General features: G+C 47.8%; 2 protein-coding genes across 2 annotated transcripts in view; both read left to right on the top strand.

The window, feature by feature from the left end:
* LOC137675626 (uncharacterized) overlaps positions 1 to 18025 on the top strand; it is a 139872-nt gene that overhangs the window by 28738 nt on the left and 93109 nt on the right. The gene's annotated exons all lie outside the window — the stretch shown is intronic.
* SULT2B1 (sulfotransferase family 2B member 1) lies at positions 6161 to 12113 on the top strand. Its single transcript, XM_068421803.1, has 7 exons — positions 6161 to 6218; positions 9469 to 9663; positions 9946 to 10154; positions 10549 to 10675; positions 11205 to 11299; positions 11387 to 11567; positions 11998 to 12113. The coding sequence occupies exons 1-7, from the start codon at positions 6161 to 6163 to the stop codon at positions 12111 to 12113; spliced, it is 981 nt and encodes a 326-aa protein (XP_068277904.1).

Here is an 18025-nt window from a genome sequence, read left to right as displayed (position 1 = left end):
CACCCAAGTGTGAGGGCTCTGCAAGAAGCTCAGGATCCGCAGCAGGGAGAATGGAAACGTCCGCTGTGGCTATTTGGTTCACCCAGCTGTCAGATTTGCAGGCTGCAGCCTTGTAGATCCAGTAGATGAGACTTGCATTTGCTGGTAAAAGGCCACAGGCTTTGTGTTAGACCAACGCAGGGCACGGGATTTGCCTTGGTACGAGCAGATTTGAGCTTGTTTTAGCTGTGACAGTGATTGTCTAACACTCACTTCACTTTTGCCTGGTGGCACTCATGCAGCTAAGCTGTATACAAATAGGAAATGCATAAAAACCCCCCAAAACCCAACCAGAGTCCAAACTCTGTAGCCTCTAAGAATTATTAACACTGTACGTGCATTGGGGCTGAGGGGCTACTGTGTAATTTATTGGTGCTGAACATGCACGTGTGGTGTGAACCTCGCTGTTGTCTCTGAGGAAGACTGAAGGCTGAGGACTCAGCGAGATGTGAAAGGCTGAGGTGTAACCCCAGAAAAAAACAGTGGGTTGTAGGTAGTTTACGTATACCACTTGTAACTATTATTTTTCCTGTAATAATCATATAATTAGGACTATAAGTGTTAATAGAATTGATATTTGACCAATAATTGTTGGTCTGTATTTGTTTATAATATAGACAATAATTGCCAGTCTATATCTTTTGCTAATTATTGACTAGGTCAATAATTGTTGCCAATAATCCTTGGATTGTTAAAACATGAATTAAGCTAACAGTAAATTCTTGGCTCTCTATATAAGGTATGTTCCCCTTGTTTGCCCATAATAAAGAAGGAAATTAAATGAAATAATAGCTCACAAAAATCTTGCAAAGATTGCATTCCTACCTGCCTGTGCTTTAAAGGAAGTGGAATTATTTGTTTCTCAGACCTGAGAATTGTGCGTAGTGTAATACAGGGCCGAATCATCCAGGAATATTTGTAATTACTTCTAACACCTTCAAAGAACATGATGGAAAGTGAATCATGGAGCTAACGAGACAGCAATGCTGTGAAGCCCTTAAGTGGTGTGCCACAGCCCTGCTAACGACGGGTATGAGTCAAACCAGCTCTAATTTTGCAGTTTCCCTGTCATTCCTATCCCAAGAGTTCTGCATCTCTCTGCTTCCACGTTTCTTCTCCTGCTTGGCTTTTGCTTGTGAGCTGTGGGGCAGCTCAGCGATGCTCTCGCGCGAGAGAGCCAGTCGCACCGCTGCGATGCACCAAACTGCTGCTGCGCACCAGGGGCCTCCAGCTGCAATATTTTTCTCCTGTGTGTGGTAGAAAAGTGTATGATACAACCATTAGGAATGGCCACATTTGACCTGCGTCAAACTGGAGCATTGCGTGGAAAAGTCATGGCACTTCCCAGGTCTGCTTAAAAAAAAAAAACAAACCCAAACAAACGCACACAACCCCCTAAAAAAACCCCAAAACCCCCTTTTTATTAGGAACAAATGGCTGCAAGTTTATTTCATTGGAGGCTTTAGCTCCCTTAAATTGGGCACGCTGTGTGAGAGTCAAGACTTTTACTCGTTCAGCAACTTTGGCAGTTTGAGGCATTAAATAGCGCCTGAAAGAGTTAAGTTCCGTAGTGTAATTGCACAAATAGCTTTAAATAGACATTAATTTACTTACAAAACTTTGCTTTGCACACAGAAGGGTTTGATTAGTGCAAAATGCTTGATCCTGCATATTAAACCATCACCTTCTAGTGCATGCACGGTTTTGTTTGACATCAGTCATTACAGACTTCTATCCCTCAAGTAAAGCAGGGAAGGGTTTTCTCTCCAAACATCACTCTGTGAGGGTGATGAAAGGCACGGGAACTGATCATCAAAAGTCAGGACTGTTAGAGGTGTGTGCTGCTTGCTAATGACCCGCTTTTGATGAGGCTGTCTAATTGCTGACTGAGATAAGGCAAGACAACAACTTTGCCAAGGGCTAACAATGGCCCAACTCTTGTGACTTGTTTAAGTTCGATATCAATGGTTGTGACCAGCATTCTTTCAGACCCGATGGCCTTTCCTCTTCTTGATGTGCTTGAGGTATCTTCCAGCTGCCTTCAGGTCCTGAGAGCAGAACTGCAGTGGAGAGTGTCATTTCAGGAAGAAGTGAATGTTTTCTTTGTCAAGGTGAATAGCACGTGAATTCCTCCCTGTTCTCCTAGCACCAGCTTGGGGAGGTGCCCTCAGGCTTTCTCTGTTGGAGAACAGACCTGTTCATTATTCATTACAGCTCTTGGAAAGCTTCCCACTAATGAGGAAAGCAAAGCAAATCTCTGTCAGGTACAGAGCAGCTCTGCAGAAACAAGGTGTGTTCCTCATTCTTGAAGCATGTCTTGGGAGAAATCAACAGTGCCACGTCTTTTTCCATGAGCACCTTGATTTGGGTGAGGCTCTGGGGCTCCTGTTGCTTAGGCCTCCAGCCATGACAGCAAAACCCCTCTCCCCTTCTGCTCAGAGAGGTTTAATCCTCAAAGGAAGAGCTAGTGGGGGTTTATAGTCAGCCTCTGCCTGGGGGTGTGTTTGGATGACAGCAAATAGGGGCCAAAGTTAAACTGGGTCATGAAGCAGAAAGTGGCCGACAAGGAGCTGTTCAAGGACATGACTGTACCCACGCAATCTGTTTAAATTGTCTTTTCCCCTCTGAGCACCTGGAGGGCCATCCTGACCAGCATGGTGTCACTCCCATCTCCGTTGTCCTGCACTAGACCAGCAATGAGATGCTCTGTGTTGTAGCTCTTATGCCACGTTATGTCTCATGGATGACATCTATGTGTAGACGGAGACAGCGAGGACTCACTTGTGAGCTCTGCAAGCTGGAAAAGGGATGGGGAGGAGATACCCGTTAAGCTCTTGCCAAACCTTTAGAAAGGTCTCTCTGCAAACAGCAGCCCGTTCTCCATGTGTGATGAGGAGGATACCAGGAAGGCACATTGGGACTGGGGTGTGGTGAAACATTTAGGCAGCACTGAAGAAAGGTCCTGGACAAACAGTGAGGGAAAATGTTCGGCTGGGGTTTGTCCAGACCATCCATCACATCAGCACTGTGCTTTTGTTGTCCACCAATTCATTGATTCCCACACTCCTTTAGTAGGTCTCTACCTCTTTTTCTACATTAGCTTGTGATCCCTCTCTGAGTGACACAACTGGACTGACATCCAGAAACAGTCACAGCAGGGACACAAGAGGTTAAGTTGTAGGAGAGTGGAGATGGAGGGCAGGGTGCTCCAACTCTTGGCTGATGCATCACCCAAAGGCAAGGTCTTTGGTATGCATATGCATATCTAGCCTGGTTGGGGATGAGGTGAGCTTTCCTGAGGCTGCAGAGACTTTCTAGGAGGTCCCTGTGTCTTCACTGACCCTTTTCTATGTGAATGGGAATCTGGGATTAGTCCTTCACACAAGTAGTTTTGCCCTGAAAAGAAGCCAAAGAGTTTCTTCCAGCTGAAGAACAAGAAGCTCCTCGGATGCTCATCCATGCTCTTCCTCCAGAAATCCTGCTTGCAGATAGTCCACCACAGCCTCGAAGGACCAGGGATGAATGGCTACAGGCCCAAGCTCCAAATCCTGTTGGAGCAGAGACCTGGAGGTGTTCAAGCCCCACATCTTCACTTCACTGCACATCATCACCAGGTATTTTGACAGATGTCCAGGTACAGCTCACTTTTCCGACTTCCCTTGTCAGCATGTTTACACATGGATGTGTTGTGTGGCTTTAAAATAAAAAAACAATTAAAAGTGAGACACGTAATGGTGTAATTTTTGGTACTCAGGGCTTTTTTGGGGCACGTAACAATTCCTAAAGCACATTTGATCGCAAAGCAATAGACAGTACACAAAATTAATGCTTTATAGAGAATAATTTTTACTGTCTTGGTCATCAGGCATGTGCAGTTGCAGCAACTGGGGGATGAACGTGAACGGCTCATAAAGGGAACTGCACATCTCCAGGGAAAACGCACCATTTGTCAGAGATAATCCCAAAGCTTCCCGTGACCTGCAGAAGGAAAGGGGGGCTCTCGTCGGCTTCCAAATCCACGAAAAGCACAAGTACTGGCACAAGTAGAGCTTGCTTTTTGGCTCACACCAAACCCAACACAGCTTGGCCGAGGTCGCAACTCCCTCTGCAGGGATGACGCTGTCTTTGCACGGAGTATTTTGTCAGCCCAGCGTGAGTTTCTGTTTGACTTCCCTTCCCCACGCCTTCCCACTCGCTATAGCTCTCCCTCTGCAGTGTGTGCACGTTTTCATTGAAGAGATTCTTTTTTTTCTTTCATTCCTAGAAATAGCTTCAGAAGAACGCAACGCTTCCGGGGGGGGGGAGGTTTTATGCAAAATATTTAACGTTTATTTGTGCACAGACAGAGGATGCTGTCAGTGTGTAGAGGGCACATGTTTTATCTTCTAATAACAAAGCAAGTGAGCACATAGATGTCAGATTGCAGGGAGGCTTTTTTTCATCCCCAAAGAGATCTCCTCCAACACATCCAACGTCAAGCTCACATTGTCACCTACCAAAACTACTATTCCCCTGTCCCCTTTTCTCCGCCTTCCTCACCCTGGTTCTTCCTTCTCTTAAAAGCGGATGGGAGACACTCCACCCCCCTGCTTTACCTCCAGCTCTTCTAAACCTGTTCCTGCACACTTTGGAGCATGGCTGAGGCAAACATCAGGTCACTACTAGGATGGTAAAACAACGCATTTTTTTACAGCATAGTCAATAAGTCACTCTTTTTTTCCAGTGATTATTCTGCTTTTAGCTCAACTGTAATTTATTGGCCAGCCCTACTAGTTCCTTGGGGTCCATTTTCCACAGCATTATAGAAAGTTGTCGCTGTCTGAAGTTTTCTAAGGGCTCTTTACACTTCTTTTTACTTATCATAGAGTATTTGACCACAAACAGTAAAAATCCCCAACCCCACGCATTTTTATTGTCTTTCACTCTCGCTGTTCTGCGTTGCGAAGGTTAATAGGTAACCTGTGGAAATAAAAGGGTTAGTTTTATGGTCGGGATTGCAGTGGCTGGCAGGGTCCAAAGGTACCAGCAGCCTTCTGAGCATCGCTAACTGATGTGAGCACCTGCGTGAGGATTTCCTTTAAGGAGCAGCTGCGTTTCTGGAAATCCAGGTTTGTGTTTCTCTCAGTTTATTTGGCTGCTTCTGTAGCGAAGAGCTCTGAATGTTTTCTCAGCCCTCTGTTTCCTGGGAGCCTTTGTGCTGTGTTGTGCTGTGTTGTGCTGTGTTGTGCTGTGTTGGTTGGCAGATGTTTTGGGTGTCGTTCTGAGACATCCGGGATTTATCTTTGCTGAGCTCTGCTGCGTGTGTTTTTGCACGGTGAGCTGCTGCTTGGGAGAGAGAGAGAAAAACCCCACGCTACCTTTATATCTATCTACCCTGAAGCCATGCTTACTTCTAGATTTGCTTTGGGGTTGAGTAGGGTCGGGTTTAATGGAGAGAAATCCACGCTCTGACAGTGAGATGTGGACGTACAGACCCTTTGGAAAGCCCCAGACAGAATGGGCACAGATCCCTTACTGCACTTCTCCATTTTGTGGTTTGTTTTTTTTTGTCCTGTTGCATCACTTTCATTTTGTCATTCATCCCTCTCTTTGCCCCTGCTTGTAGCTGCTCTGCTCGGTGTGCAGTGTTATTCTTCCTGTTCAGGGTGGTTTATTGCAGTCTGCATTTGCTACGGCGTTGGCGTTGCAGTCTCAACAGAGTACCTGGAAGGTACTTTTAGCCTTGATGTTGGTTTTCGTGGCTTTTTTCCTACGTGTTTTGCAATATGTTGTGCTTATTCTATTCTATTCTATTCTATTCTATTCTATTCTATTCTATTCTATTCTATTCCATTACAGTTTTTCCTTTCCTTTCCTTGAATCCCAAACGCTTCAGTTCTTGTAGCTGTATCAGACTCAACTATGATACAAAACCAAAGTGAAAAATTCCTCTAGTTATCTTGGCAGCAGAGGAAGACCTGAAGATGGTGTATGAAGGCTCAAAAAAGAGGAAATTATGAAAATAAATTAAAAAAAATGTGTCAAAATCTCACATTCTTGATGACTATAGGAAGGGATTATATTGTGCCTCAAAAAGATGAAAGAAGTAGGACTGAAACTATGTCTCATTATGGATACGGACATGGACAGTGGGATCAAGTGCGCCCTCAGCAAGTTTTCTGATGACACCAAGCTGTGTGGTGGGGTCGACACGCTGGAGGGAAGGGATGCCATCCAGAGGGACCTGGACAGGCTTGAGAGCTGGGCCTGTGCAAACCATATGAAGTTCAACAAGGCCAAGTGCAAGGTCCTGCACGTGGGTCATGGCAATCCCAAGCACAAACACAGGCTGAGCGGAGAATGGATTGAGAGCAGCCCTGAGGAGAAGGACTTGGGGGTGATAGTTGATGAGAAGCTCAACACCAGCTGGCAATGTGCCCTTGCAGCCCAGAAGGCCAACCGTGTCCTGGGCTGCATCCCCAGCAGCGTGGCCAGCAGGTCGAGGGAGGGGATTCTGCCCCTCTGCTCCGCTCTCGTGAGACCCCCCCTGCCGTGCTGCGTCCAGCTCTGGGGCCCCAACATCAGAAGGACACGGAGCTGTTGGAGCGAGTCCAGAGGAGGCCACGGAGATGCTCAGAGGGCTGGAGCCCCTCTGCTCTGGAGACAGGCTGAGAGAGTTGGGGTTGTTCAGGAGAAGAGAAGGCTCTGGGGAGACCTTCTAGCACCTTCCAGTGCCTGAAGGGGCTACAGGAAAGTGGGAGAGGGACTTTTGACAAGGGCATGGAGTGACGGGATGAGGGGGAACGGTTTTAAACTGAAAGAGGGGAGATTTAGATGAGATATTAGGAAGAAATTGTTTGCTGTGAGTGTGGTGAGACACTGGCCCAGGTTGCCCAGAGAAGCTGTGGCTGTCCCCTCCCTGGCAGTGTTCAAGGCCAGGTTGGATGGGGCTGGGAGCAACCTGGTCTGGTGGAAGGTGTCCCTGCCCGTGGCAGGGGGGTTGGAACGAGATGGGCTTTAAGGTCCCTTCCAGCCCAATAATTTATTTATTTCTTTCTAATTTTCCACCCAACTGGGGACAAGGTCCTGTTGGAGCTGCAGCGGTGAGGGAATTGCCCGGGCTCCTGGAAAGTGTGATGTGTTTAATTTCTGTTCTACTTTGGCACAAACGGGTTTTCTTTAATGAGATTTCACTCTTCTATTAGTACTTCAATTAACTCTGAAGTGATAACTTTAATTAATTAATTTCAATTCATTCTAAATCGCTGTGGATTCCGGTTTGGGTAATTTTGGGGTTTCTTTCTAAAACCTTAGAGCTGAAGAAATTAATTTATTCTTTTCATACCTCATTAGTGTTTTAGAAAGCTAGTATGTATTCTTTCCTTCTTAGCTTTTAAATTTTATCTAATTGCTATTAATTCTGACATGAGAAATTTGATTTGGAATTGTTGCGTGTTAATATTTTTAATATTTGACAATCTTTATAATTACAGTCTTTTTGCTCAACTTAAATGCACTGGCTGCAGTTTCAAATCCTTTCTTTGTTTTTTTTTTTTTTTTTTTTTTCCCCAGTAGCATGGATGTTTTCTTTTAAATAAGAAAACTCAAAAATCTCTAAAATTTAATGTATTCATTTTTGGGTTTCTCTATATCTTAACTAATGAAACTTAACTAACTGCTTATATTGTTTTATATGCTTATAATGCCTTTTAATATGATGATATATGTCTTTCCAAAATACAGATTGTACCATTTTTTAACCAACAATTCATCCACACCAAGGTGTTTACAAACACATGTGTTATCTAAGTTTTGATAATGATTTAGGCTACTATACTTACTTTTTGGAGGTAGGCAAGCCTACAGTTATTTACTCACAGTTAATTATAACACACCAGATAGATTTCTTTTAGGTCTGCTCTGAAAAATGTAGGTACTCGCTCAGATTGCAAAGAAAAAAAAATAATTTGGTAATATTTCAGGGTTTTCCCTGTAGTTTTCAGTTTTGCTTAACTTATTTCTTAACTGGAAGCAGGGAAGGTGATGGGTTAATTTAATTTCTCACTTCCACTGTTAACCCATGGCGGGGGTGGGTTGACATTCCTCTTTGAAGTGTTTAAACATTTCTTAATCCCATTTTCTCTCGTGTTTGCTCAGAAAACAAAGCAGGATCCAAAGGGAATTTGCTCGTTTAGTTGGTTGTCTTAAAAAAACAACTGTCCTATGTGCTCAAACCAATATTTACTCCTTGTCAAACTGCGCACACCCCGTGGACTTACTTTTCAGTCTACTTTTATCAGCGTATGGCGTTACATAAAATTTTCAAACGAGCTGCCCTTTTGCAAGACAGCAGAACACTTGCTGCATTCCTTGGGGAACGTACTTCTGATTTCACAGACGGCTGCACGGCTGCCTTATTTACCAGAAGCATTGGTTGCTTCTAATTAATGGCATTAAACATCTCTGTCCTTGGATCTACAGCAGACCATATAGTGCCTCAGTGGAGGAAGGACTTCTCCTCTTCCTCTCCATGTAGTGCAACCATGAAGGTTTTTAATGAAAAAGAAGATCTGCCCCATCCCTTCTTGCTGTAGCAACATCTCTGCCTTTACTGGAAGGAATTATTTTTTTTTTAATGAGCCATTTTCATAATCCATTTTTTAATGCACTTGTTAAATTTACTGGGATTTACTGGGAAACTTACTGGGAAAGGCTCTTCAGTTCAGGGAAATCATTTAATAGTGTGTTTGGAGGAAAAGGGACAGGGTTAGGTGGGATTTCAAAGGGGCATGGGAGAAAAGTGGAGTTCTTGGGGTTCAGGCCAGAGGACACAGGACACCAGCTTCCCACCCCACCGTGTTGCCAAAAGGACCTACACTGGTGTGCTCCTCGCACCCCAGCCCACCTACCCTGCCTCGGGAAAGGGATGCCCACTGGACTTTGGATCTTGTTAATCATTGCTCCAGAATGGTGGCACAAGAGAAGAAAACTTTTCCCTCCCCTTTTTATTCTCCCTCCAGCTCCTGGCACCTCCGAGGACCAGTAGCTCCTGGAGCAAAGCAAAGATGGGTTTTGGGTACCAGACAGGGAAGTTCTACATCCTGTCCACCTGGCTGGCCAGAGATCCTGCAATGATGGCTGCTTGACAGCCCTCCAAGCTGTGAGAGCAGGTAAACATGGGGCAGCAAGGGGAGGGAGATGGGAGGTTGGTCCATTAACAGGAGGAATTCATCCCTAGAGCTCCTTAAATGCCCTATGAGCCAGCAGTACCCCATCTGCACAACCTGCTGTTGAGGTAGGGTCCCCATAAGGAAGGACCAGAGAATATCCAGGTGGGCTATCCCGTAATACACATCCCCTACCCCCAACATCTTCTGATGTTGGGGATATGGGATGTCTGGGCTCCTGTTTGGGACCCGCTATGGGGGGAAGAGGTTTCTTGGCTTGGAGTCAGCACCCATAAAGATGTTATCTCTCTCTCTTCCCATCCTCATCCCTACCCAGGCACGATGCCGGTCCACTATGTGACATACGAAGGCATTAAGTTCCCTCCTGCCTACAACTCCGAGCACAGCTTGAGTTTCGCCCACAATGACTTTCTGGTGCAGGACGATGACGTCTTCAACGTCACCTACCCCAAGTCTGGTACGAGGGGTGTAAGAAGGGGCTGGTGAAGGGTGGAAAGGGGCAGGAGAGGGATGGGGGCTTTAGAAACATCTCCAGGTGTTGTTCGGAGGGTACATCTTCTCTTGTGGTGGGGAACAGGAATGTTTTGGGGGGGTTTACCACAGTCGTTGTGCATCGGCAAGGCAGCACCATCCCTTGGTGGGGCACGGACCCAGTGCCGAGGGTGCTGCTGACCATGGGTCCTCCCATCCTGACCCCCCAGGCAGGTTCCCTGCCCTACCTTTCTGCTTTCCCTGGCAGGCACCGTGTGGATGACTGAGATCCTGAGCCTTATTCGCAGCCATGGCTGCCCTGAATGGAATCGAACTGTCCTCAATTCTGACCGCATGCCCTGGTTCTCAACCCGTCTGGGTCTGGAGTCAGCCCTCCGCTACCCCGCCCCTCGCCTGCTGACCTGCCACCTCCCCAGGCACATCTTCCCCAAGTCCTTCTCCCATTCCAGTGCCAAGGTGGGATGGGCACCCATGCAGAGCTTCAAGGGGGATGGGGGGACTGGGAAGACCATCACGCAGGATCTGGGGATCCTTGGAGTGAGGGGTGTTGGGTGAGGACCTTGGTGTTGGCCTAGGAGAGTGGTGAGCGTCCTTCATGCCTCCCAGATGGAAATATGCAGATCCCCATCTCACATCCTTCCCCTCTTGGATATTTTGGAGAGTCTCCAATGGCTCTAGGGGACTTGTGTGTTCATGGAGATCCCTGCCCAAGGTCTGCTTGACAGAGCCTAGCACAGAGTTGGTCCTTGTGTGGCAGACCCCTCCATTTTCAGATGTGCTCCAGTGCCAGGGCCTGCAACTCCCCTTCCCCTACCACGAGCGTATCACTCCTGTACACACTCTACCCCAGGTTATTTACACCCTACGGGATCCTCGGGATGTTGTTGTCTCCTACTACTACTTCTCCAAGATGTGCAACAGCTATGAGGATCCCACATCCTTTGAGCAGTTCCTGAGGGACTTTCTGAATGGAGAGCGTGAGTGTGGTTTGGGGCTTACTCAGAGCACAGGGGTGGGTGGGTGAGTGGTGTCTCCCATCGCATCTGGCTCAAGGGTCTTTTGCTACTGTCTGCTGATGATGGCTGTGAAGCTGAGCTTCCAACAGGAGAGAGGTGAATGGTTCAGGAGGAAAGCAAAGCCCTTCTGGAGAGAGCTGCAGGCCCACAAAGCCCTCTTGTGCTTTGAAGCAGATGGAAAGTGGATTTCCCTGCCTTCTGCAGAGTTCAGATATCTTCAGGAAGTCTCGGCCACGAAACCCTATAAAGCAAGACCTTACCCATGAGCCTTGCACACCTCGAGCCTCAACCTCTTTCCACTGTGGAGGTGGCTGGAGAAGAACCCATTGCTCACCTGCAATTGCAGTTGAACCTCCAGTCCCACCTGCTCCCTGGCCATTGTTGCTCTGTCCTGCATCATAGCTGCCTGGCTCCCAACCTTGTGTGAACCCTCGTCAGCCTTGCTTGTCCCCAGTCCTGCCCTGACCTATTGCCTTTTGCCTCCCATCAGTGCCCCATGGCTCCTGGTTTGAACACGTCCGAGGCTGGATGGAGATGAAGGACATGAAGAATTTCTTCTTCATCACCTATGAAGAGCTGAAGAAGGTAGACACCTAGGCAGACCCTCCAGCTCCAGACACGCTGGTGTGTCACAAGCCACTCGGTAGTAACAGGCTCTGGCTGTCCCTCCAGGACCTGCCCAGCAGTGTGAGACGTCTCTGCCGATTCCTGGGGCAGGATTTGGATGACGATGCCATCTCCTTGGTGGTGCAAAATGCCTCCTTCACGGCCATGCGGGAGAACCACATGTGCAGCTCCATCTTGCTCCCCGCAGACATCATGGACCAGACGAAGGGCCAGTTCCTGAGGAAAGGTGAGCAAGAGGGACCCCATCACAACACCTCAGGGAGACCCCGCCTCATCAGGTGTCCTCCCCCATGAGGACAGCCAGAGCGAGGGTGCCTTGGAGATCTGCATCACGGTGCATATGGGTCTGAAGAACTGAGTCCATAGAATCATAGAATAGAATCATAGAATAGTTTGGGTTGGAAGGGACCTTTAAAGGTCACCTAGTCCAACCCCCCTGCCATGAGCAGGAACATCTTCAGCTAGATGAGGTTGCACAGAGCCCCATCCAATCTGACATTGAATGTTTCCAGGGATGGGGATGGTCTCTCATTCTGGACAACCCCCTCGGGTTGGTGGTAGCTAGACCCAAGAGTTGAGTCTCTCCCCCCCTGCAGAGCAGAGAGGGGGGCCTGTGTGCTGGGGTGGGTTCTGAGCCCAAAATGCTTCTTCCTCAGGCATCTGCGGGGACTGGAAGAACCATTTCACTGTGGCGCAGAGTGAAACCTTCGACAGGATCTGCCGGGACAGGATGCAGGGCCTGAACATGACCTTTCCTTGGGACTGGCATTAGGATTTGTCCCTAACTGAAGCCAGCTAAGCACTGAGTATAACCCAACCACTGACAACTGGGGTAACTGGCTGCTGTTGGACAGAGGGGGTTGTACTCAGGGCTGCAAATTGTACTGAACCTCAGCATGCAACCAATTAATTTCATAGATTCGTAGAATCATTTAGGTTGGAAAAGACCTTTAAGATCATTCAGTTCAACCATAAACCCAACACTGCCAAGTCCACAACTAAACCATGTCCCTAAGCACCACATCTACCCGCCTTTTAAATACCTCCAGGGATGGTGACTCCACCACTTCCCTGGGCAGCCTGTTCCAGTGCTTGACAACCCTTTTGGTGAAGAAATTTTTCCTGATATCCAATCTAAACCTCCCCTGGCGCAACTTGAGGTCGTTTCCTCTTGTTCTATGACTTGTTACTTGGGAAAAAATTGACCCCCAACTCGCTACACCCTCCTTTCAGGTAGTTGTAGAGAGTGATAAGGTCTCCTCTCAGCCTCCTTTTCTCCAGCCTAAACACCCCCAGTTCCCTCAGCCATTCCTCATAGACTTGTTCTCCAGACCCTTCACCAGCTTCCTTGCTCTTCTTTGGACCTGTTCCAGCACTTCCTGCTGCACTTTTGCACCCTTTCTTCTTGGGAGAGCTTGTTCTCCTGGGTTGTGCCTCTCCTCTCTGTGCCATCCCTCAACCCTTTTTCCCCTGAGGCAGGGTCTAGGGCCTCCCAGGGTAGGACCCACCTCCCTGCCCTCCAACACATTTCTCTTCTGCAAGCAGAGGAGAGTAGTACACACTTGAGAGAACACAGATAAAACACGTCCTGCCTGTCACATCCACTGGCCAGGGCATCATGTTTGGGAGCTGCAACCAGCTAAAATGTTCTCTTGGGGCTGCTCATCAAACAGGAGAGCAGCAGGGAAAAACAGGGAGGGCCACTTGAACACAGAGGTGTTTCACGCATGCTGCCGGTGCTAGCACTAATGGTGAGATGGATAATATTAATAATAAAATCTGAACAAAACCAAGGCTGGCTGGCTGACAGAACCCAGGGACCTGGAAGCCCAGTCCATCCCTTGCAAGGGATGGGTTGAACAGCAGGATGGTGAAACATCTCCTCCACTTTCCAAGCCAAGAATGGGAACTCTTCAAATGCACAGGACATGTCCAAGACGGACATGCACGGTCAGCTCTAGGCCCAGGGGTGCTGTGTAAGAGTTTGGGAAAGGGTGTGCAGACAACAGCGTTGCCATTGTACCTCTCTTGATCCAGATAGATAGAGCCTAAACCAGGTGATGGGTTTCGATGAAACTCCACAACATTTCAGGAAATCCACAGTGGATGTCCTATAGCACAAGGAACACCACTCCATGCAAGGACCCTCATGCACAGCCAGTTGCTCCAAGCGTCCCTACATAGTCAAAATTACACTTTGATCCACCTGGATCTTAAGAGAAATGAATGAATGAAGAAATGAATGAAAGAGGAAAAGAGAAAGAAAGAGAGGAAGAGAAGAATAAAGGAGGGAGGGAAGGAAGGAAGGAAGAGAGGAAGGAAGAGGGAACAAGGGAGGGAAGAAGTGAACAGGAAAGGAAAGAACTCCAGTAAATTTTAGAGTATTCAGTCTAAATTCAGTTCCTGGAAAAACACTGAGCACAAAACAAATAATTCTATTTGTAGCCACCTAGAAGATAACATGCAAAGTGTTATCAACGAACACAGGCTTGTTGGGATTAAATATCAAGTGAGCAATCGACTGTACAAATACAAACCAGGAATTACTGGCCAGGCTCCCTGCAAGCGGGAAGAACCTAAGGATCAGTATCAAAGCACAACAGGTTGTGGCTCAACAATCTATGGGTATTGCGAAAAAAGCAAATCTCACCTGAGGCTTCTGGAACAGAGGGTCCTCCCGCATGACCGTCGTCTCTTCCCAGGAGTGCTGAGGTCTCTGCTGCACATCAGTGGCTTGGTGTGTGCATCAGCTTTCAAGAAGGGTGTTGGCCAACTGTTGGCCTGCTGGAGACTGGCCAGAAGGGAGGCAGTAACAGCTATCTAAGCATAGCAAACAGGACAGAGACGGAGAGATTGAAAATGTCCTCAGTGAGTAAAACTGGAAACTAAGCAAACAGATGCGAAGAGTCTTCAAGTGCTAAGATACAGAGCTCATCTGTATTCTCTCCTATGAAGAAAGGCTGAGAGAGTTGGAGTTGTTCAGCCTGGAGAAGGGAAGGGCCTGTTGCGATAGGACAAGGGGTAATGGTTTAGAACTAAAAGAGAGTAGATTCAGACTAGATATAAGAAAGAAATGTTTCATGATGAGGTTGGTGAAACACTAGAATAGGTTGCCCAGAGAGGTGGTAGATGCCCCATCCCTGGACACATTCAAGGTCAGGTTGAACAGGGCTCTGAGTAACCTGATCTGGTTGAAAATGTCCCTGCTCAATGCAAGGGGGTTGGACTAGACGACCTTTAAAGGTCCCTACCAACCCAAACTATTCTGTGATTCTATGACTTATCTGCTCTCAATTGGATGCAATGCTCTCCTCTACCACACACAGCTTTGATACTGAATTTAATATGGACCTGGCTTAAACTTGGACTGATGAATGTCTTTGAGAAGACCATGGTCCTCCATAGCCTGAGATTTGCCTTTATTCAGGCCTGCTTTTCTGGCCCATCACCTTCACCTTTCATCCACTGGACCGGCTGTAGCAAAGAAAAGACTTGCTACTTCTACCCTCATTCACCTTCCCGGTGACTTGTCACCCACTCCTACCCTCCATTTGTGCCAGGGATGTTCTCTCCTTGTCTGTCACCACCAGAGGGTATCTTCACACTCTTCCTTGGCATGGGGAAGACAAAGGAGGTGTTGCAAGTAGTCCCTGGGTTGTACAGTCTAAGCGGAGGAGTACCTCAGAAATGCACAAGCTCTTGTCTGTCCAACGCACGCTCCCTGGGATGAAAGATATTCCTGTGTCTCTTCAGCAGTAAAGCATGTTTTCTGTGTGTTCAGATGAGCTATTTTGCACCTGCCTCTGAGCTTCCTAGAGATGACGCTGAGCAATGGTCCTGTGGGCCAACCCTGCCCAGACAGCTAGTGCAAATGCAAAGAGGGGGTCGAGGACTTTGCTGAGTGGTGGAGGGTGTGGTGTAATTCTCCTAGCATCACATTGCCTTCCCTTCTGGATATCCACCTCCTCAGTCAGTCCTGGGGCATCTTCTCCCCTAGACATCTCCAGTATGGGTGTCCAAGTCCAACACCAGACTGCAGCTGCCTCCTAGGAGTGCCTGATGATCTCTGCTGAGCATACAAGGTACCTGAAGGCATTGTCCAGATAGAGAAGTTGGCATGAGGTAGGTCCCACCCACGATAGCAGCAGCATCATAGCCCTGCTCAGCCATGGGACTATCTGGGTGATTCAGCCTCGTAGGTGACCTGGGAGCCTGGCTGTCCTGGCCGGGGACACAATGTCCTGCCACTTGCCTGTCTGGATTTGTCAAGACCGGGAGGAGGTCTCACACCAACCAAAAAATTAGCTGGATTTGTGAACACACATAAATGTCACAAAGACTTCCCATCTGCTGGGACAAACATGAGAGGAAAACTGGAGAAAACTTCCACTTTTGGAAGATGCTGCTTTCAGTAGTGAGAAAAGGTTTTCTTACATCTTCTCGTGCTGCATTGGCAGCATGGCATCATATCCATTTCCCCAGCTAAGCCTTGGCACTGGTGCCCTATTCCTGCAGCTGCCCAAAGCCAGTCCTGGAAGGTGGCTTGCAAAACCCTGTCTCCCCCCATCCCTGCCACTGATGGTCCGGAGCCGACTGTCCTGAGAGGACTTGTTTGCTCAGCAGATTCCCGAAACAGCCCAGTTTCACAATCCCACAGCTTACGTGATGCTCATGGCACAAGAGTCACTTCCTGGCAGAGGCTTGGCTCTTCGTACCTGCTGAGCATCTGCCACGGGGCACGGAGGGAGGTTTTTGGGGTGGAGGGGAGGAGCTGTGACAAGGGGGACTTCTCAAATAGCCAGTCCCTTGGGTGCCCGTCCTGCCTCCTCCCTGCCCTGCTCTCCCGTGGAGACAACGAGCGCACAGTGTCTTTGCTACCACCATGAGGCTTGTCCTCCTGGCATGTCTCTGGGGTAAGTGAGGTGGGATTTTTTTTCTCTTTGCTTTTGGCTTGGCACCTCTTTGCCAATGGTTCTCCTTTTCCACTGTTGCTTCTTCCACAGCCCACAGCACAAAGCAAATGGGACATTGCGAGGAACTGAAATGCAATGGGTGGTATTTGATCCATGTCTGATAGCTGAGTGTGGACACTCAGATCCCCTCAGATGTCACTAGACAGCCACAGGTGGACAGCTGGATGCTGCCCCACCTTGGCAACAATACCTACACACCTTGAGAAGTGTCTTATTTGGGAACTGAATCCCAGCCTTCGTGAGCAAAGATAGCAACACTGCTGGGTTCCCTGCCCTTGTTTCTCTGCTGTGGGTTCCTAGCATGTGTGGACTCATAGAATCACAGAATGGTTTGGGTTGGAAGGGACATTTAAAGGTCATCTTCTCCAATCCCCCTGCAATAAGCAGGGACATCTTTAACTAGATCAGGTTGCTCAGAGCCCCATCCAACCTGACCTTGAATGTTTCCAGGGATAGGGCATCTACAACCTCTCTGGGTAACCTGTTGCAGTGTTTCACCACCCTCATCATAAAAAATTTCTTCCTTATATCTTCCTTTGTTCCCATGCATCAGGGATGAGACCAGACCTGGTGGCAATGGGCAGAGGCATTGAGTGTGCTCGGTGGCTACGGTATGTGGGTAGGCACTTCAGGCTCCCAAGATTATGTTATTTGAATGCAACTGGAATTTACAGAGAAGGGGGATAACCATTAGGCATCTCAAGGCATCTCAGCCCATAAACCTTAAAAGTAACCTAAGAAAAAACCTCGCAGATGGAAAAAAGACTTAACTGGTCAGTAACGCTAATGCTTGTCCTGGAGTCAGCAGTTCTGCCCTTGCCTGAAGCTGTTGGTCAATGCTTGGGATCTTGCCAGACTGCAGCATTTAGGAGCAGAAATTGTTGTTTGCGTTGAGCTCTTCTTTGCTGTTGACCTTCTACAGTGGGCACAAAGTCCCCTTCTCCTGAGGTTCCAGGAAAAACAGGTCCTGGCAAGTTTTTCCTCAGGCTTTCCCTCCCAGGGTTTGCCTCGACCTCCAGTTAATCCTCAGGGAAATCTTCTGAATTGGAATAGCCTCTTTGTACAGGTCTCCAGACGCATTCCACCTTGAAGACGCTTCTTTGCACAGCCCCATTAGCAGGCTCATGGTTGTTCCTGTTGCGTTTCATTGCATTAATGTCTGCAGGACTGACAGCAGTCCTGGAGTTAATTTTGTCTCTTTTCTCTCCTCTCCTCTCCTCTCCTCTCCTCTCCTCTCCTCTCCTCTCCTCTCCTCTCCTCTCCTCTCCTCTTCTCTCTTCCCCTCTCTTCCCCTCTTCTCTTCTCTTCTCTTCTCTTCTCTTCTCTTCTCTTCTCTTCTCTTCTCTTCTCTTCTCTTCTCTTCTCTTCTCTTCTCTCTTCTCTTCTCTTCTCTTCTCTTCTCTTCTCTTCTCTTCTCTTCTCTTCTCATCATCTAATCTAATCATCTAATCTAATCTGTCCAGACACTGACTTTCAGGTGACTGAATCTGGACAAGAGGAATCCCAGCTGCTCTGTTATGGTATTTTCACATTATCTGTCTAAACCATTTTTTTTTCCAGTAGATTCTTTTTGGTTTAGGTTTTCTCTCCTTATCTCTTTATCAAGGAAGTCCCATGAACATGCACTAGGGAAAGTCTATTGACAGCTGGGTTTGGGAGACGGAGAGCAATGATGGGCTCTAACAGAGCTCACAGAGTCTTGTCTCTTGCC

This window comes from Nyctibius grandis, chromosome 36 (genome assembly GCF_013368605.1).
Source record: "Nyctibius grandis isolate bNycGra1 chromosome 36, bNycGra1.pri, whole genome shotgun sequence".
NCBI lineage: Eukaryota > Metazoa > Chordata > Aves > Nyctibiiformes > Nyctibiidae > Nyctibius > Nyctibius grandis.
Note: the sequence above shows the minus strand (reverse complement) of the source record. Positions and strands in the feature narration are given on the sequence as shown.

Excerpts from the sequence above, each read along its gene's own strand:
- SULT2B1 (XM_068421803.1), top strand. The coding sequence starts at position 6,161 with ATGGACAGTGGGATCAAGTGCGCCCTCAGCAAGTTTTCTGATGACACC. Across the intron at positions 10,676-11,204 it reads GGACTTTCTGAATGGAGAGC|TGCCCCATGGCTCCTGGTTT; the intron begins GTGAGTGTGGTT and ends GCCTCCCATCAG. Across the intron at positions 11,568-11,997 it reads GGGCCAGTTCCTGAGGAAAG|GCATCTGCGGGGACTGGAAG; the intron begins GTGAGCAAGAGG and ends CTTCTTCCTCAG.